The sequence below is a fragment of the Lepisma saccharinum genome, unplaced genomic scaffold (genome assembly GCF_977018435.1).
Source record: "Lepisma saccharinum unplaced genomic scaffold, izLepSacc3.1 HAP1_SCAFFOLD_128, whole genome shotgun sequence".
Classification (NCBI taxonomy): Eukaryota; Metazoa; Arthropoda; class Insecta; order Zygentoma; family Lepismatidae; genus Lepisma; species Lepisma saccharinum.
The window spans coordinates 243,835-257,834 of NW_028142944.1; the positions used below are offsets into that span (position 1 = coordinate 243,835).

At 39.5% G+C, this 14,000-nt stretch overlaps 1 protein-coding gene across 1 annotated transcript; it reads left to right on the forward strand.

Moving 5' to 3' along the window:
- The first annotated feature begins 783 nt into the window (after nucleotides 1-783).
- Nucleotides 784-1,749, forward strand: LOC145982339 (uncharacterized). Its single transcript, XM_083115900.1, has one exon. The coding sequence runs from the start codon at nucleotides 784-786 to the stop codon at nucleotides 1,747-1,749; it is 966 nt and encodes a 321-aa protein (XP_082972026.1).
- The last annotated feature ends 12,251 nt before the right edge of the window (nucleotides 1,750-14,000 follow it).

Sequence of the window (14,000 nt, forward strand, 5' to 3'; positions counted from 1 at the left end):
TAGAACCTTTGCTACAGTTTGCATTGTACAGAAGTTTACTGTGTAAGTTAGCTCATGTAATGAGTTCTATTGCTTTAAGTGTTCCGTTGTTTGTAGAGCAAAGCATGGGCAAGAAATGTATATGTAGTTTCAATGTGGACCTGCAACTAGAATTTAAATTCCTGCATCTTGATGCAAACTCAAAAGAGAAATCTCACATTGTGTGTCAGGTATGTTGGGAGCTTTATGAATAGCTGTTGAAAAATAAAGTTGTTCTTGTGATAAATACTTTTTGGCACTCCACAATTTCAGGATGGAACTTCCATCAAAGTTTGATCAGAAAGGATGAGAAACACTATGCAAATCATACAGAGATTATATTAATTAATACTTTTTGACAATGGGAGATCACATTTCATATATTGCTGATGATGTACCATTTATATGTGACCCATATCTAAATAATTAATAATAATTATAAATAACAAATGATAAGGTGATATAAGTAAGTCTTGAAGCTTTCGTGCAGACAAAGGAAATGCATCAGTTATTCTCCAGACCACAGACTACGACAAGAAAATTTCAAAACTTCTAGCAGACTCCACATACAAGAAACTTCCCTGAGATCCAACAGCAGCAGTTGAAAGAAAAACCAGAGCACTCCTGAAGAAAACATCATTTCCGAAACCCATTCAGGACAAATTGACACCGAGCGGAACAGTACCACCATGACTGTACAGACTGCCTAAAATACACAAGACCGCAGTGCCATTAAGACAAATCGTCAGTGCCATTGGATGCCCAATGTACAGACTTGCCAAATTCCTGACAGCCCAGCTTCAACCACTAATAGGCAAATGTGAACATCATGTGACAAACTCCACTGAATTCATCAAAACGCTGCAGCAGATCAGAACATCACCAGATGACATGTTAGTCAGCTACGATGTAGTGTCACTCTTTACCAAAGTGCCTCTTCAAGATTCACTGGAATTTTTAGAACACCACTTCATGTCAGAAATCATCAGTCTGTTCAAACACACACTGACCTCTACCTACTTCAGCTACAGTGGACAGTACTATGAGCAAACCAACGTTGTGGCACTGGGCTCCCCACTCCCGCCTGCCATTGCCAATTTTTTCATGGAAAACTTAGAGCACGAAGCCCTGCACATAGCTCCACTGAAACCCGCTGCCTTCCACAGATACATGGACGACACCTTCATCGTCTGGCTCCACAGTAAAGAAACTATTCAGCCATTCTTAGACCACCTAAACAATCAACACCCAAATATCAAGTTCATCATGGAGACTGAGAAGAATAACAGCCTGCCGTTCCTGGATATTCTCATCAAACGCAAGCCAGATGGATCCCTGGGACACAGTGTATACTGGAAACTGACTCACACTGATTTATATCTCAATCCCAGCAGTTTTCACCACCCGTCTCAACGAGCTACAGTACTCTCTACTTTATTTCACTGGGCCATCTTCATCAGCGACGCACAGCATCTATCAGAAGAAATACAGCATCTTCTCATGACTTTCAAACTGAACGGGTACTCGGAACACAACATCAACAAAACATTAAAACGAGTACTGTCCAAGAAGACCAGCACATCAGGGAATTTGGACACATTGGGGAATCCGGACACATCAGGGTACCCATACACACCAGGGGACATGGACACTCCAGGGGACCCGGGCAAAGTTGACCAGAAGATAGCCATTCTTCCGTACACCGGAAATCTCTCCAGAGTAATAAGCTGAATCCTCAAGAGACATAACATATAAAAACATTCACAAACCACCTCCAAAGATCAGAAGCCTACTACGAGGGTCCAGAGGCCTGCACAAGACCTGGAGCAGACCCGTTCGCGAGACATCGCTCCTGAAATGCCATGCAACCTGCGCAACATCCTCGCTTGAGCAGCTTGTATGCCCACCTGCCCAGATCGTTCCTGGCAGGCATTGTAGACCCGCCGGGTACCCGCGGTCTTACGATACCTAGTAGGTCTCAGTTCGTTCTTTCCATCAACTGCAGACCCCTCCCTCTGCATGACGTAGTTGCTTCGAGTAGAAACTGCACCGGGCCCACACCATTCTGCAGTGTTGCCAACTGCAATAGATTTTCACTACTTAAAAGAGGGAAAACAAAGCTTCGTAAGCCACATCACCAATGAAATGAGATTTACGAATGTTGCTACCCCCCCCCCCCCCACACACACACATTGAAATAGGTTTTCCGTGGCACAGGATCTATAAGTATATGTCGTAAATAACCAATATACGTATATATAGTGATATAGGGCAGGACTGAAACATGTCACATTCGACGCTGAGGTCGCGAGTGAAACAACACACTGTTCTACTGCGAACACCAGGGCCGTAGCCAGCCAGGGGCATTGCCGTTACCCTCGTTTGGGGGGGGGGCAAGTACTTGGATAAACGTAACAACAACAACAATCACAATAATAGTAATAAAGTAGCATGAAAGGCATTATTATCCTCATAAATCACGAAAAAAGGGGGTAGAAGTCGGTTCTCACGCATTTGTGTTAAAACAGAGGATTAGAAATATTTTTTTTCAACACGTCAATTTCACATTAGCTAATAATGGAAAACAAGCACACAAACTATTTTTGAAAGAAAGAAAGTGCATGATAAATGCATTCCGAATGTACATGCATATGGCATGTAAAATTTCCATCTACAATATTTTCTTTTCACATGGAGCGACGTATTACATAATTAATTCATCCAACTCGTAACAAACCAACATTAATAGCAAATAATATCACGGGCCACCATAGCATTCATTCTCTGTTTTAAAACTTTTCTCACTTAGATCGTTCGGCGCTCAGGGCCGACTTCCGCTACCCCTTTGCTACGGCATTGAACTTGATGAGACTTGTACTTTAATGTTTGACCCCCACCCTGACCCCTCCGCTAGACAATTTCCGTCCAAGGTTGTGAGCATTGCACCCTGCCCCCTCTGGTTGCGCCACTGCGTGCCTGGTTAAGGCACCATGCAAAGAAAAACAATTAGTTTTCAGTGAGGAGATTTTTGTTTGCTCGATCACTCATTTAGATAAATGAAACTGTAATATTGCGTGCATTTCCTGGCAATAAGATAAAAACTGCTTACGCTGAACTGAAATCGCTAAGTATATAAATTCTCCTTGGAGAAGAAGCTCCTCCTAGGACTTCGTAGGATTTAGTAGCTGCGTAAGTAGGCAACACTGGCTGCAGCCGTCCACGTGGTGATGAAACACCTGGAGCGACACGCTGCCGGAGGGCTGTTTCCTTCCAGCAAGTTTTGCAGGCGCCCGGGTCTTGTTGAATGCCCAGGTACCTTGTAAGCGCAGAGCGCCTTGAAGACCAAGAACCCGGGTAAAGACGCAAGTCGACTCTTTGCCGTGGGCAGGCGAGCAGGTAAACCTGTTATCGCATGCAAGCGGGCAGTGGGTAGGTAAAAGGCAGACTATGCTGGCCTCTGCGAGGGTCACTATTTATATTTTGAGCCTAACAATGAAAAAACAGGAATTTGGCATTGAAAACTGCTTTATTGTTTTTCGAAGTATTCTCCTTTATGGTCAATACACTTTTGCATTCGTTCGAACCATTTGTCAAAGCAGTATTTCCAATCTTCTTGAGACACCTCCATAATATTGTTTTTGAACGCATCAACGGCATCTTCTGCCAACGAAAATTGTTGTCCACTCAATTTATTCTTGACATTCGGGAACAAGAAGAAGTCATTGGGTGCCAAATCAGGACTGTAGGGTGGATGACCCATCAATTCGATTTTTTGACTGTTCATAAAGTCGGTTGTTAGACGAAATGTGTGACAGCTGGCATTGTCTTGATGAAGAATGATCTGACGGCGTTTGTTTGTTTTCCATATTTGACCGAAGACCTCTGGCAAACAAATTGTTGTGTACCATTCAGAGTTGACCGTTCTACGTTCCTCTAAAGGCACAGTTGCCACATGACCAGTTTTCCCGAAAAAACAGGCGACCATTTGTTTCGATGTGCTTCGAGCGCGAACAACTTTTGTTGGATTGGGTTCATCTTGAAACACCCATACAGTCGACTGCTGTTTACGCTCCTGCTCATATGCATATATCCATGATTTGTCACATGTTACAATCTTATATACGTCTTTTGAAGCACCACGATTGTATTTATTGAGCATTTGTTTGCATCATTTGACGCGAGCGTCTTTTTGAGTTTTTGTCAAATTGTGTGGGATCCAACGAGAACATACCTTTCTCACATCTAAATGATGATGTAATATTTTATATATGCTAGTGGAGCTAATACCTATGGTTGCCTCAATCTCACAGTATGTCACATGATGATCTTGCAGTATTAGGTTTTGCACAGCATCAATGTTTTCTTGAACAACAACTGATTTTGGACGACCTTCGCGAATCTCGTCGGTGAGCGAATGGCGGCCACGATTAAATTCGTTATACCAGCATTTCACAGTGGCAAAGGATGGGGCTTCATCGCCAAATGTGGAAGTAAGTTGATCGATGCACTCTTGTCTTGATAATCCACGTTGAAAATCTTAAAAAATCATCGCACGAAAATGTTCACGAGTTAATTCCATTTTATTGTTGTCGCGCAATTTCCAAGGCAACATAAATAACACAAATCAAGCTATTGACAAAACATTTTAAGTACGTTATGGTCAATAATGCCAGACGATTCCGTGCAAACATCAAATCGTACCTAAATTCAATCAGTGTTGCTAAGGCTCAAAATATAAATAGTGACCCTCGTACATAACCCCAAGGACTAGTTAGGACTCAAAACACTGGTAGTCTACCGGATTACCTGTAAATGCAGGAAAGCATACATTGGGCAGACAAGTAGGACAATAGAACAGTGCTGTAAAGAACACCAAAGTAACATCAAGTACTTCCACTCTGAAAAGTCGGAACTAGCAGAACATTCAATCAACGAGGGACGTAGACCAGATTTCAGCAACACAGAAATCATAGCCAAAACTTCAAGCTACTGGGACCGCATTATCAAGGAAGCAATAGCCATTCATGAGGAAAAATATAATCTTAATTGCGACACGGGGCTCAAACTGGACCCAGCTTGGTTAGCATTAGTTAACCAGAAGAGTGAACCCAGCAGACGTGCCACCCAATTGGTCTGCTATCTTCACCGGAATCCCCCCTCCACGAACCTATATACACTGGGTTGATGCTCAGAACTGCACTTCTACCCTGAAGATGAGAGTGACGTTAGCTCTTGAAAGCTTGGAATTTTTTCCGCATCTCACCTGGTCGATAGCCCGAGAGAACCTTTTCATCAATAATATGATAATAATAACAATAATTTGATAAGTAGTCCTAACCGATTTTTCAGGAGGGGTTAAAGTGACCTCCTTGGAATGTCCTGAAAATATTGTGGTCACCCTACCTAAGGGTCCCTGCTCTATCCTCTTCAAGTTTGATTAAAATTTCTACAGGTTGTGCATGTGTATTCCACATGGAGATCTGCAAAGTTTCAGATTCATATGTAGTTTGGTTGGAGCTGCTTCTGTGAAGGTCACTTTTTCAAATACCGTGCAAATACGAATGTTGTGATCAATTTGCCCAAAACTTGAGTAACCTGCAACTACAGAATAAACTGCTTTGAGGGGCTGGGGTTTCTCCTGTTTAGGGGCCGTGGGCATGTCGTAATGTTGCTTAAGCGGTGTTCTGCCTGATCATTTTCTGATGACTTGTCCACACAACAATTCAGAGAAAACCAAGTGCATCTGTTTGAGTTGGTGTTTCAAGTCCACTTTATGCACAGGAAGGCTAATCGTGACTGGACCTACAGTTTAAAGTGGGATCTGAACCACTTGTGCCTCCACCAGGTATCGAACCCGGGGCCCATTGATTACAAGGTGACAACGCTACCACTGTGCCATGGGGGAGGCCCCCAAGTGCATCTGTAGTATGCCATAAATTTAAATATAAATTTATGTCTGATGTTTGAAAAACAGTTTCAATGATGATAACAAAATCACATTGATTATTTGCAGTAACAATATTAAAGATGATGTGAATATCCTAAGCCTGCTTTTCCTAGGCCTTTTTGAGATTGATTGATTGATATTATTTTATTTTATGTCACTTTTCTGTCATGTTTGGCCAATCGTAACAATGGAAGATGAGTGATGATATGAAATTGTTGATGGGACACTCTCAAAAAACACTCATTTCCAGACCAGGATTTGAACCCATGACCCCTAGCATCATAACATGCTGTGTTAACCATTCTGCCACAGAGGTTGGCTCCTATTCCTATCTGAATTGAAATTTTTTTTCTGGGATTTTCTCACACGCAGTATAGTGCTACAAGTATATACTTTTACAAGAAAATTATAGGAATTGTTGCTTTCCTGGCGACGTGATTCGAACAGGTGTTCTTGGGTTACTAGCCAGGTTAAATTGGAGTTAGCTTCCAATGTTTTGAGGGCATACATTGCTCTCATCTGCAGGGAATGTAAGATTGGAGACCAGTGTAGGTTAATATACATGACTATAATGTGGCCGAGTTTAGACTCTGTCTTCTTATTGGTTCGCTCTGGATCCTGGTGTTCTTGGTGTCTTGTTTTTATGAAGGAGTGGGTTCCAGGCATGACTGAGCTAGAGTCCCACATTCCTGTTGAAATTGGTGCTTTGCCATGAAATGGCTATGGCTTCCTTTACCCATCAGTCTCAGTAACTGGCACATTTGGCTATTTTTTTGGTGTCTGCAAATAAAATCCTGTATCCCTCAGTGATGCTGTGTTCCGCAAGGCCTGACTTTTGCAGTTGGAATAATCGGAATGAACATCAGTGTAATATCTGATTATTCCAACTGGAAAAGTCAGTACTTGTGGAACACAGCATCATCGAGAAACACAGGATTTTATTTGACGACATGCGCATATGATTCTTCATACCACATACTTGTTGCTTTTAGCTGAAACTTTAGTCCACATTCATTAACTACCACAACATTATCTTTCCAGTGTTTTTTCAAAACCAATGGCAAGTTGAGAAAGATGTAGTCTCCCTGCCCCACTGGTTTCAATGTCACTGAGTGTTTATGATTGATAATTGATTCTAGAGATATTGGTATTGTTCTTTCTGAAAGCATAATACTAGTAATCTAATACTTCCATTGCTTTCTTCCAGGTGGTTTCTTAATCAACTGTCAGACATGTCCAGCTGCATACCATGCAGAGTGTATTGGGATCAGCCACCCAGAAGGAAGTTTCCACTGCCAAGATTGTCAGTCTGGTAGATCCCTGATGTGTGGTGAATTGGTCTGGACAAAGTTTTCACATTTCAAGTATGTTCCATGCATTTTAATTCCTTATGTCTTATGCATTTTTCTTCCTTAGAACAACATTGTTATGACATGTTAATGCTTTGATTAGGATAGAAGTGATACTGATATTTTAGTATTTGTGTATCAAGAGATATTGATCATGATCAAGAGATAATATAATCCATATCAATGTTATTAATTACAGTCCATATGTGTTGAGAATTGTACATGCGCACATTCACAGATTGTCATTTGAATATTAAAGGATGGAGTATGATTTGTAGTAAATCAAATGTGAAATGAATTCACACCACAAATTGTTTCATATTATATTGATAATTGTGAATTTACATTCATTACAGCAATCACAGGTATCGTTTCTTTGTGAACCATTTGTTTTTTATTACCCTGTGTATAAATAAATACCATGACTTTTCACATTGAAATTTTGATTAAATTAATTTTAGAATAAAGATTAGATTATGCAGGTCAACAAAATTTTACTTTTTTTATGTTAAATTTATCCGATAACATTGTTTTTTTAGTATTTTTCTTATGATTTCATGTGTGTTTACGAAATATATAAGGATGGCAGGGTTTTTGATTTGTTTACTGTTATTATTGCACTAAAAAATATTATTGATATGTGTAATTTGGTAGCTCATACCTTACCGTGTAATTTTTAAATTTTCATTTGTACTTTATACACATCTTTAATTATTAAAAATTTACAGATAGCAGCAACATGTCTAGAGAGTAGAAGTTTTCAACAGGATAGTGCATTTTGCTTGGATTAAAAAAAAATCAACTTGCATGGTCTCTTTCAGGTTGTTCATGCAACAGCCTCCCCAAAAATGACAATATTGCATTTTATTTTGTTTTTCACAAAATAATTGATTAAGATTACTGTAAAGAAATTGAAATTTTTGTTATCGCTTAGTTGTCTCCAAATATTTCTTTATATTCTAACATATTAATTCTACTAGGATAAAATTTATATCTCAGATACTATGAATTCTAGAGTTACTAATTGTAAATCATTTTGTTCAGTACATGTTACACCTTAAGCTTTCAGCAAAAGGAAACAATATTTCTTTATCAAGTAGAAGAAGGAGAAAGTGAAGGGACTTAGTTTTTAAAAATTATATTTTGAATTCACCTGGCCCTAGGCAACACTGTGAAGTGAGTGTTCAAAATAGTATCTGTATGTTGCCTGATAAGTGTTGCTCTCTTGTTGCAAAAATAACCACTCACTTAGTCCCCCCAGCCCACTCTGCACTTGAGTCACTCAGTCTCGCTCCCCCCTCCAATCTGCTGGAAATTAAGGACCATGAAAATATATGGGTTTGTTAAGATATCTATATTGCAATCACAGAAATATGACTTTCTTGCACTCCCTCCATATCTCTCCTCCCCCACATCCCTTCACCCCTCTCCATTAGCACTCTTTCAAGAAATGGAAAGACCAAGCTTTGTCAGCCAACAGGAAAGGAATGCCTGGAGAAACAAATGTTCTGAAAATCAATGATTTTTTTAAAAAAAATACACAGTGTATCTAGGACACTCTCTACTATAATATAGCCACAATCAAATGACTGTTCATTAATTACTAAAGGGCCTCCCCGATGGTGCAGTGGTAGCGTCGCCGCCTAGTAATCTAGGGGTCCCGGGTTCGATACCCGGTGGAGGCACAAGTGGTTCGGATCCCACTTTAAACTGTAGGTCCAGTCCCGATTAGCCTTACTGTGCATAAAGTGGACTTAAAACACCAACTCAACAACAACAACAACATTAATTACTAATGACATACTTCAAGGCTCATGTAGTAATAAAAATAATCTCCAAACATTACCTGAGTCACAGCATGTTCCAGAGGTCACATACTATGTGATGACACTGCTTGGTCCAAAAATGGATTTACCTGGCATTTAAGAAAATACGTGGTGGTCCAGCTTAATGTTTAAGGTTTAAAAATAGAACATATATCAGTGATATGCGATTTGGAAGCACCTAGGTGCTCGTTTGAGAAGGAAAAGTGCTTGTTTTTGGCAGGCAAAATGTACAAATGAAGAACCATCTCAATGACCCACAAATGTTTAATGTGGCCAAAGAATAATTTAAAACTTGTCACCAGTTTTTTTAAGGTTTTATTCATAAGAGTGGTAATTAATGATTCATTAAACTGTGACTCACTTCATATTGTAATTTAAAAATTCTATTCCTTCCAATTTTTATGAAGTTAGTGATTATGCCCTTATATTATTCTTGTCGAAAAAGAAAAATGCTTTCAATTCATCAAAGGGTGTAACAACATTGCAGGTCTACACAGATTGCGTTGAGTTGCCTGCTTGAACTCTCAATGATAAGGTAAAGTGCCCAAAATCTGTCCCCTGCCCTAAATTAGCCCGCCTCTTTAACTTCCATGGAAAGTGTTGCCATCTTGCGAGAGCAGCAGGAAAATCTTCAGAACCATTCGGTTGCCTACTGGCAGTGACATAGTTGCTTCGTTCTGTTCATTCACGCTTTAATTTTTCACAAATAGTTTGTCTAAAAGCTTGCTACAGTGTGAAATCAACTTGAAACAGTTATATTGATGCCTCACAGTAAGTTTTCGTCATTTAGTGATTTCACTGCACAACATATTTGAAGACATTTTCTGTTCTTTATATGAAATCATGTGATTTGGACTAATCCAAAGATACAAAATTGAAGTGTGAAAACCGTATGCTTCTATCATGCATCATTTTCATTGGACAGCCACCTGATGCATGTGTGAAAGGCATATTACAATACACTGTATAGTAAGAAAGCACAGTAACAATACCTACAAACATGACGTTGTGGAGCATTTATGCTTCTACATATGTGTAGGGATCTCCCTGATGATAGACCAACAATAGTCAGCAAGCATACTGCCGTTCCAACCACTTCTCAAACACAGCAATGTCCTGGTGGAACCTTTCCCCATGTTCATCACTGACTGCTCTTAGGTTTTTCGGGAAAAAGCCCACATGTGAGTCCAAAAAGTGTAATTTGAAGTACATGTGGCATCCCATGATATGGAATCACTGCACCATGTCACGAACAGTGATTCATATTTGTGTGCTTTGACGTTACCCAGGAAACTAGAACACACGAACTTGCATGCCTGTCATGCTGCATTTGCTGGGTCAGAAAGTGTAGAATCAAACGTGTGCCAACAAACACACCTTCCTTAACCTTTGCCTCACTTAAGTGTGGGAATTTCATCCAGAGGTACCTGAAAGCTTGGCCTTCTCGGCCTAGTGCTTTGACGAAGATTCTCATCAAACCAAGCTTGATGTGTAATGGGACAGAAATACATTCTGATTGATTGATTATATTAAAATAACTTCTCTCTCGTTGCCACATCCCACATTTTGGGGCTTTTCAATTAGATCTCATGATATATTCTTTATGGACATAATGATTATCTCTGTCCTGACTGTCCCACTCACCAAGGAAGCAACAGTATTTCATGTAACCTTCTTGCATACATCTTATCCTGTCATACCAATGTATAATTCTGAGCATTCATTCTTTGTAATACAGGAGAAACACACTTTCAGCTATTATACCTTATATTTCTTCTGTAACTTTCAAATTTTGTGTTTTGGCTAAATTATACGTGATACACGGAAACAAATTGCAGATTCGTTCTTGTCATGCACAAATACATTACAATCACACATTTTCATCTAAAGGACAAATTTCGTGTTGTGCAGTGTTATAGATTAGTACTTTAATATTGAGTTCCAGTTGTCACAGGCATGCAGTTGTAGTGGAGTCCTAAATCTGCCCCCCTTCCCCTTGAGATTTTCAAATCCGTCTGACCTTTTTATAATGTGTTTAACACTTCTATGCTTTATTCTTGAAAATAAAATTAATGCTAATTAATAAAAAGCATATATTCAACTCAAAGTTCTATGAAGAAAATAACAAATTTAAGAATGACATCAAGGGGTGGCGCCAGCAGGGGGTCCGAGGGGGCACGTGCCTTCCTCCTCACTCAACAGACAAGCTATAGCCTTTGGATGTAGCATTTATGTTTCCTCTGAAAACTCTATATGCAAATGCTATAGAGCAATGGTTGGCCTCTAACCCAAACAGAATTGTGAGGAAACTACAAGTATCCAGTTTGTTCTGTGAAGTGTACCATCGTGCTGCTACTCTTGAAACTGCAGTCAATGGATTTACGAAAACTGGAATTCATCCATTTGATCCAGATGTCTTTCAAGAGCATGACTTGATAACTAGACAACTTGAAGAGCCAGAGATGCCTGACAATGGAGGGAATGATGACAACCGAAGTGCTCCAGCTCCACCTTAGGTGGTCAGTCCAAGAGACATCCAGGAAGTTCCAATAATCCAGCCTTCCACATCTTCTTGAGCCGGAACTTCATTCTTGGTAACAGGAAGTCCGCATAAGATGTCTCTAAAAGCCTCTATGGAAAATAAACAATTGGTGGAAAAGCACCAGAAGAAACAATCCCAATCAAAGGCTAAGAAAGCCTCGTCATTGAAGATCAGCTTGGAATATCATTGACAAAATCTCCCAAAAAGAAAACAATTAAATATGACTCAAAGTTCAAGTGACTCTGAGGATGAAACACAAGTTCCACTGGTGTCCACCGATGAAGAGGATAATTCAAGCGAAGATGCGGCATGTCCTATTTGTGGAAACCATTTTTCCCAAGACAAGCGAGGAGAGAAATGGGCAACCTGTGAAATGCTTCCAGTGGTGCCATGAGATGTGTCCATCTTAAACAAAAGTCAAAACCTTTGTTTGCGATTTTTGTCTGGATGGGTAAAAATATGTAACTTAAGTATAAAAATGTATAAACACGTTTTCATCTCAATATTTTTTTTACAAGAGATTTTAACATTGCTTTAATCAAATTTCCTATAAAATAAATGAGTAGATAATAACTGGAAAGGGGGAATGGAATTAGGACACCTTTTTTGAAAAATCAAAATTTGCGTTCCTTTGATTATTTACTTTTTTTTGGTTAAGAAATATTTATTTTGTAGAATCACACCAGCAGCAGTATGGAGTTGAGTTGCTTCAATCAGTTGTTGAATTATTTTTAACTTTAAACAAATTTTCAGAATTGCAGATTTGGCTTAGGGGACGGTATTTAGGCACTTTACCCTATAAATTGTCTTGTATAACACATTTTTATAAGTGTCGTAGCATACAAATAGTGATGCAGATAAATAATAGTTCACTTGCTCTTGCATTATTAGAAAACAATAAAAGAATTATTATAAAAACAAAGAATTCATTGCAAGTTCGTTATATTTGTCTTACATGTTATACTTATTTTGTCTAGACTACATTCTAGTGGAATAAGAAACGGAAATATGAGAAAATGTTATCACATAACTCCCGCTAAAAGCTTTTAATGAAAACATTAGAGGCTAATATTTAATACAGTATGTGGATTAGGAGAGATGAGAGAAGAAATTGAGTCTTCACCAATTTTGTGACAACAATAAATGCAGCAAATAGATAGGTTTAAAACTGAAATTCATGTAACCACTAGATAAGTTGACTGTTGTGGAATTTGCGAAATAAGTAGATGTGTTTCAAGATAGCGTAAAAACAAAACAATATACAGTAATTTCAGAGCATTTGCTAGGCTAAGTTTTGCAACAGCGACTTTCAAATATAGTGCTTGGTTGGAGAGGACCATGACACCACAACTGCTTTAAAATAGATATTTTGATCTATAATTATCATCGCAGCTAGGTACCTGGTATTGCATTTGAATGAAATTAGTCTGAACTTTATATATTTTCTCAGATCAATAGCTCTTCTGAGATGTTTCAGATTTGAGAGAAAAATCTAAGACTGAAAGCATGAGAGCTGATCGCCCTCCACCACCCCCTTTCCTTGAGGTCTGAAATCTTGATCATGCCTCGACCTTGCCACCTAAAACTAAACAATTATTCTCCTCTCAACATATATATATATATACACACACACACACACAGGAATAGGGTTAGAAATGGTGCCAGAAGGGCGGATAAATACAAATAATGAAGGAGACAGTAAACACTTACCACACGAATAGAAATAATTCAATATTTCGTGATCTGAGTCGCATTTTCAAGAAGGTAGATAAAAGATCGACGACACTTTGAGTAGAGGCACAGAATACTGACCGTAGCGTCTCTACGGTCAGTGTTGCCAGAAACAGTTGAAAGGAAACACGAAATACTTTAGCCAGTGTTTACTGTAAGGTGGGTGGGTAGTTTCGGGGAGGAGAGGAAAGAGTTACTGGTTGGCTAGGTTGAGTCCGGGGGGTATAGTGGCGTGCATGCCTGCTATATAGGCCCTTTCCCATCGCCTGCGGAAAGATGTGTCAGAGCGGGGGGGTAAAAGGTGGATGATGGCAACACGGAAGCAGTTATTGAAGGTGGTGTTATGGCTGTTGGTGTGGATGGCAACTGTGAAATCGGAGTTTTGGGTGGAATAACGGTGATTATTTATCCTTAGATTCAAGGGGGTGGAGGTTTCGCCTAGGTAGAAGTTGCCGCAGATTTGACAGATGAGGGTGTAAATTAGGTTGGATGAGTGGCAGGTGCCCTTAGGGTGAAGGGTGAACTCGCCTGCTGCTGTAGGGATCAGGAGGGTGGGGGAGGTGATGAGTATGGGGCAGGTCTTGCAT

Coding starts and splice junctions, on each gene's coding strand:
- LOC145982339 (XM_083115900.1), top strand. CDS start 784: ATGTACAGACTTGCCAAATTCCTGACAGCCCAGCTTCAACCACTAATA.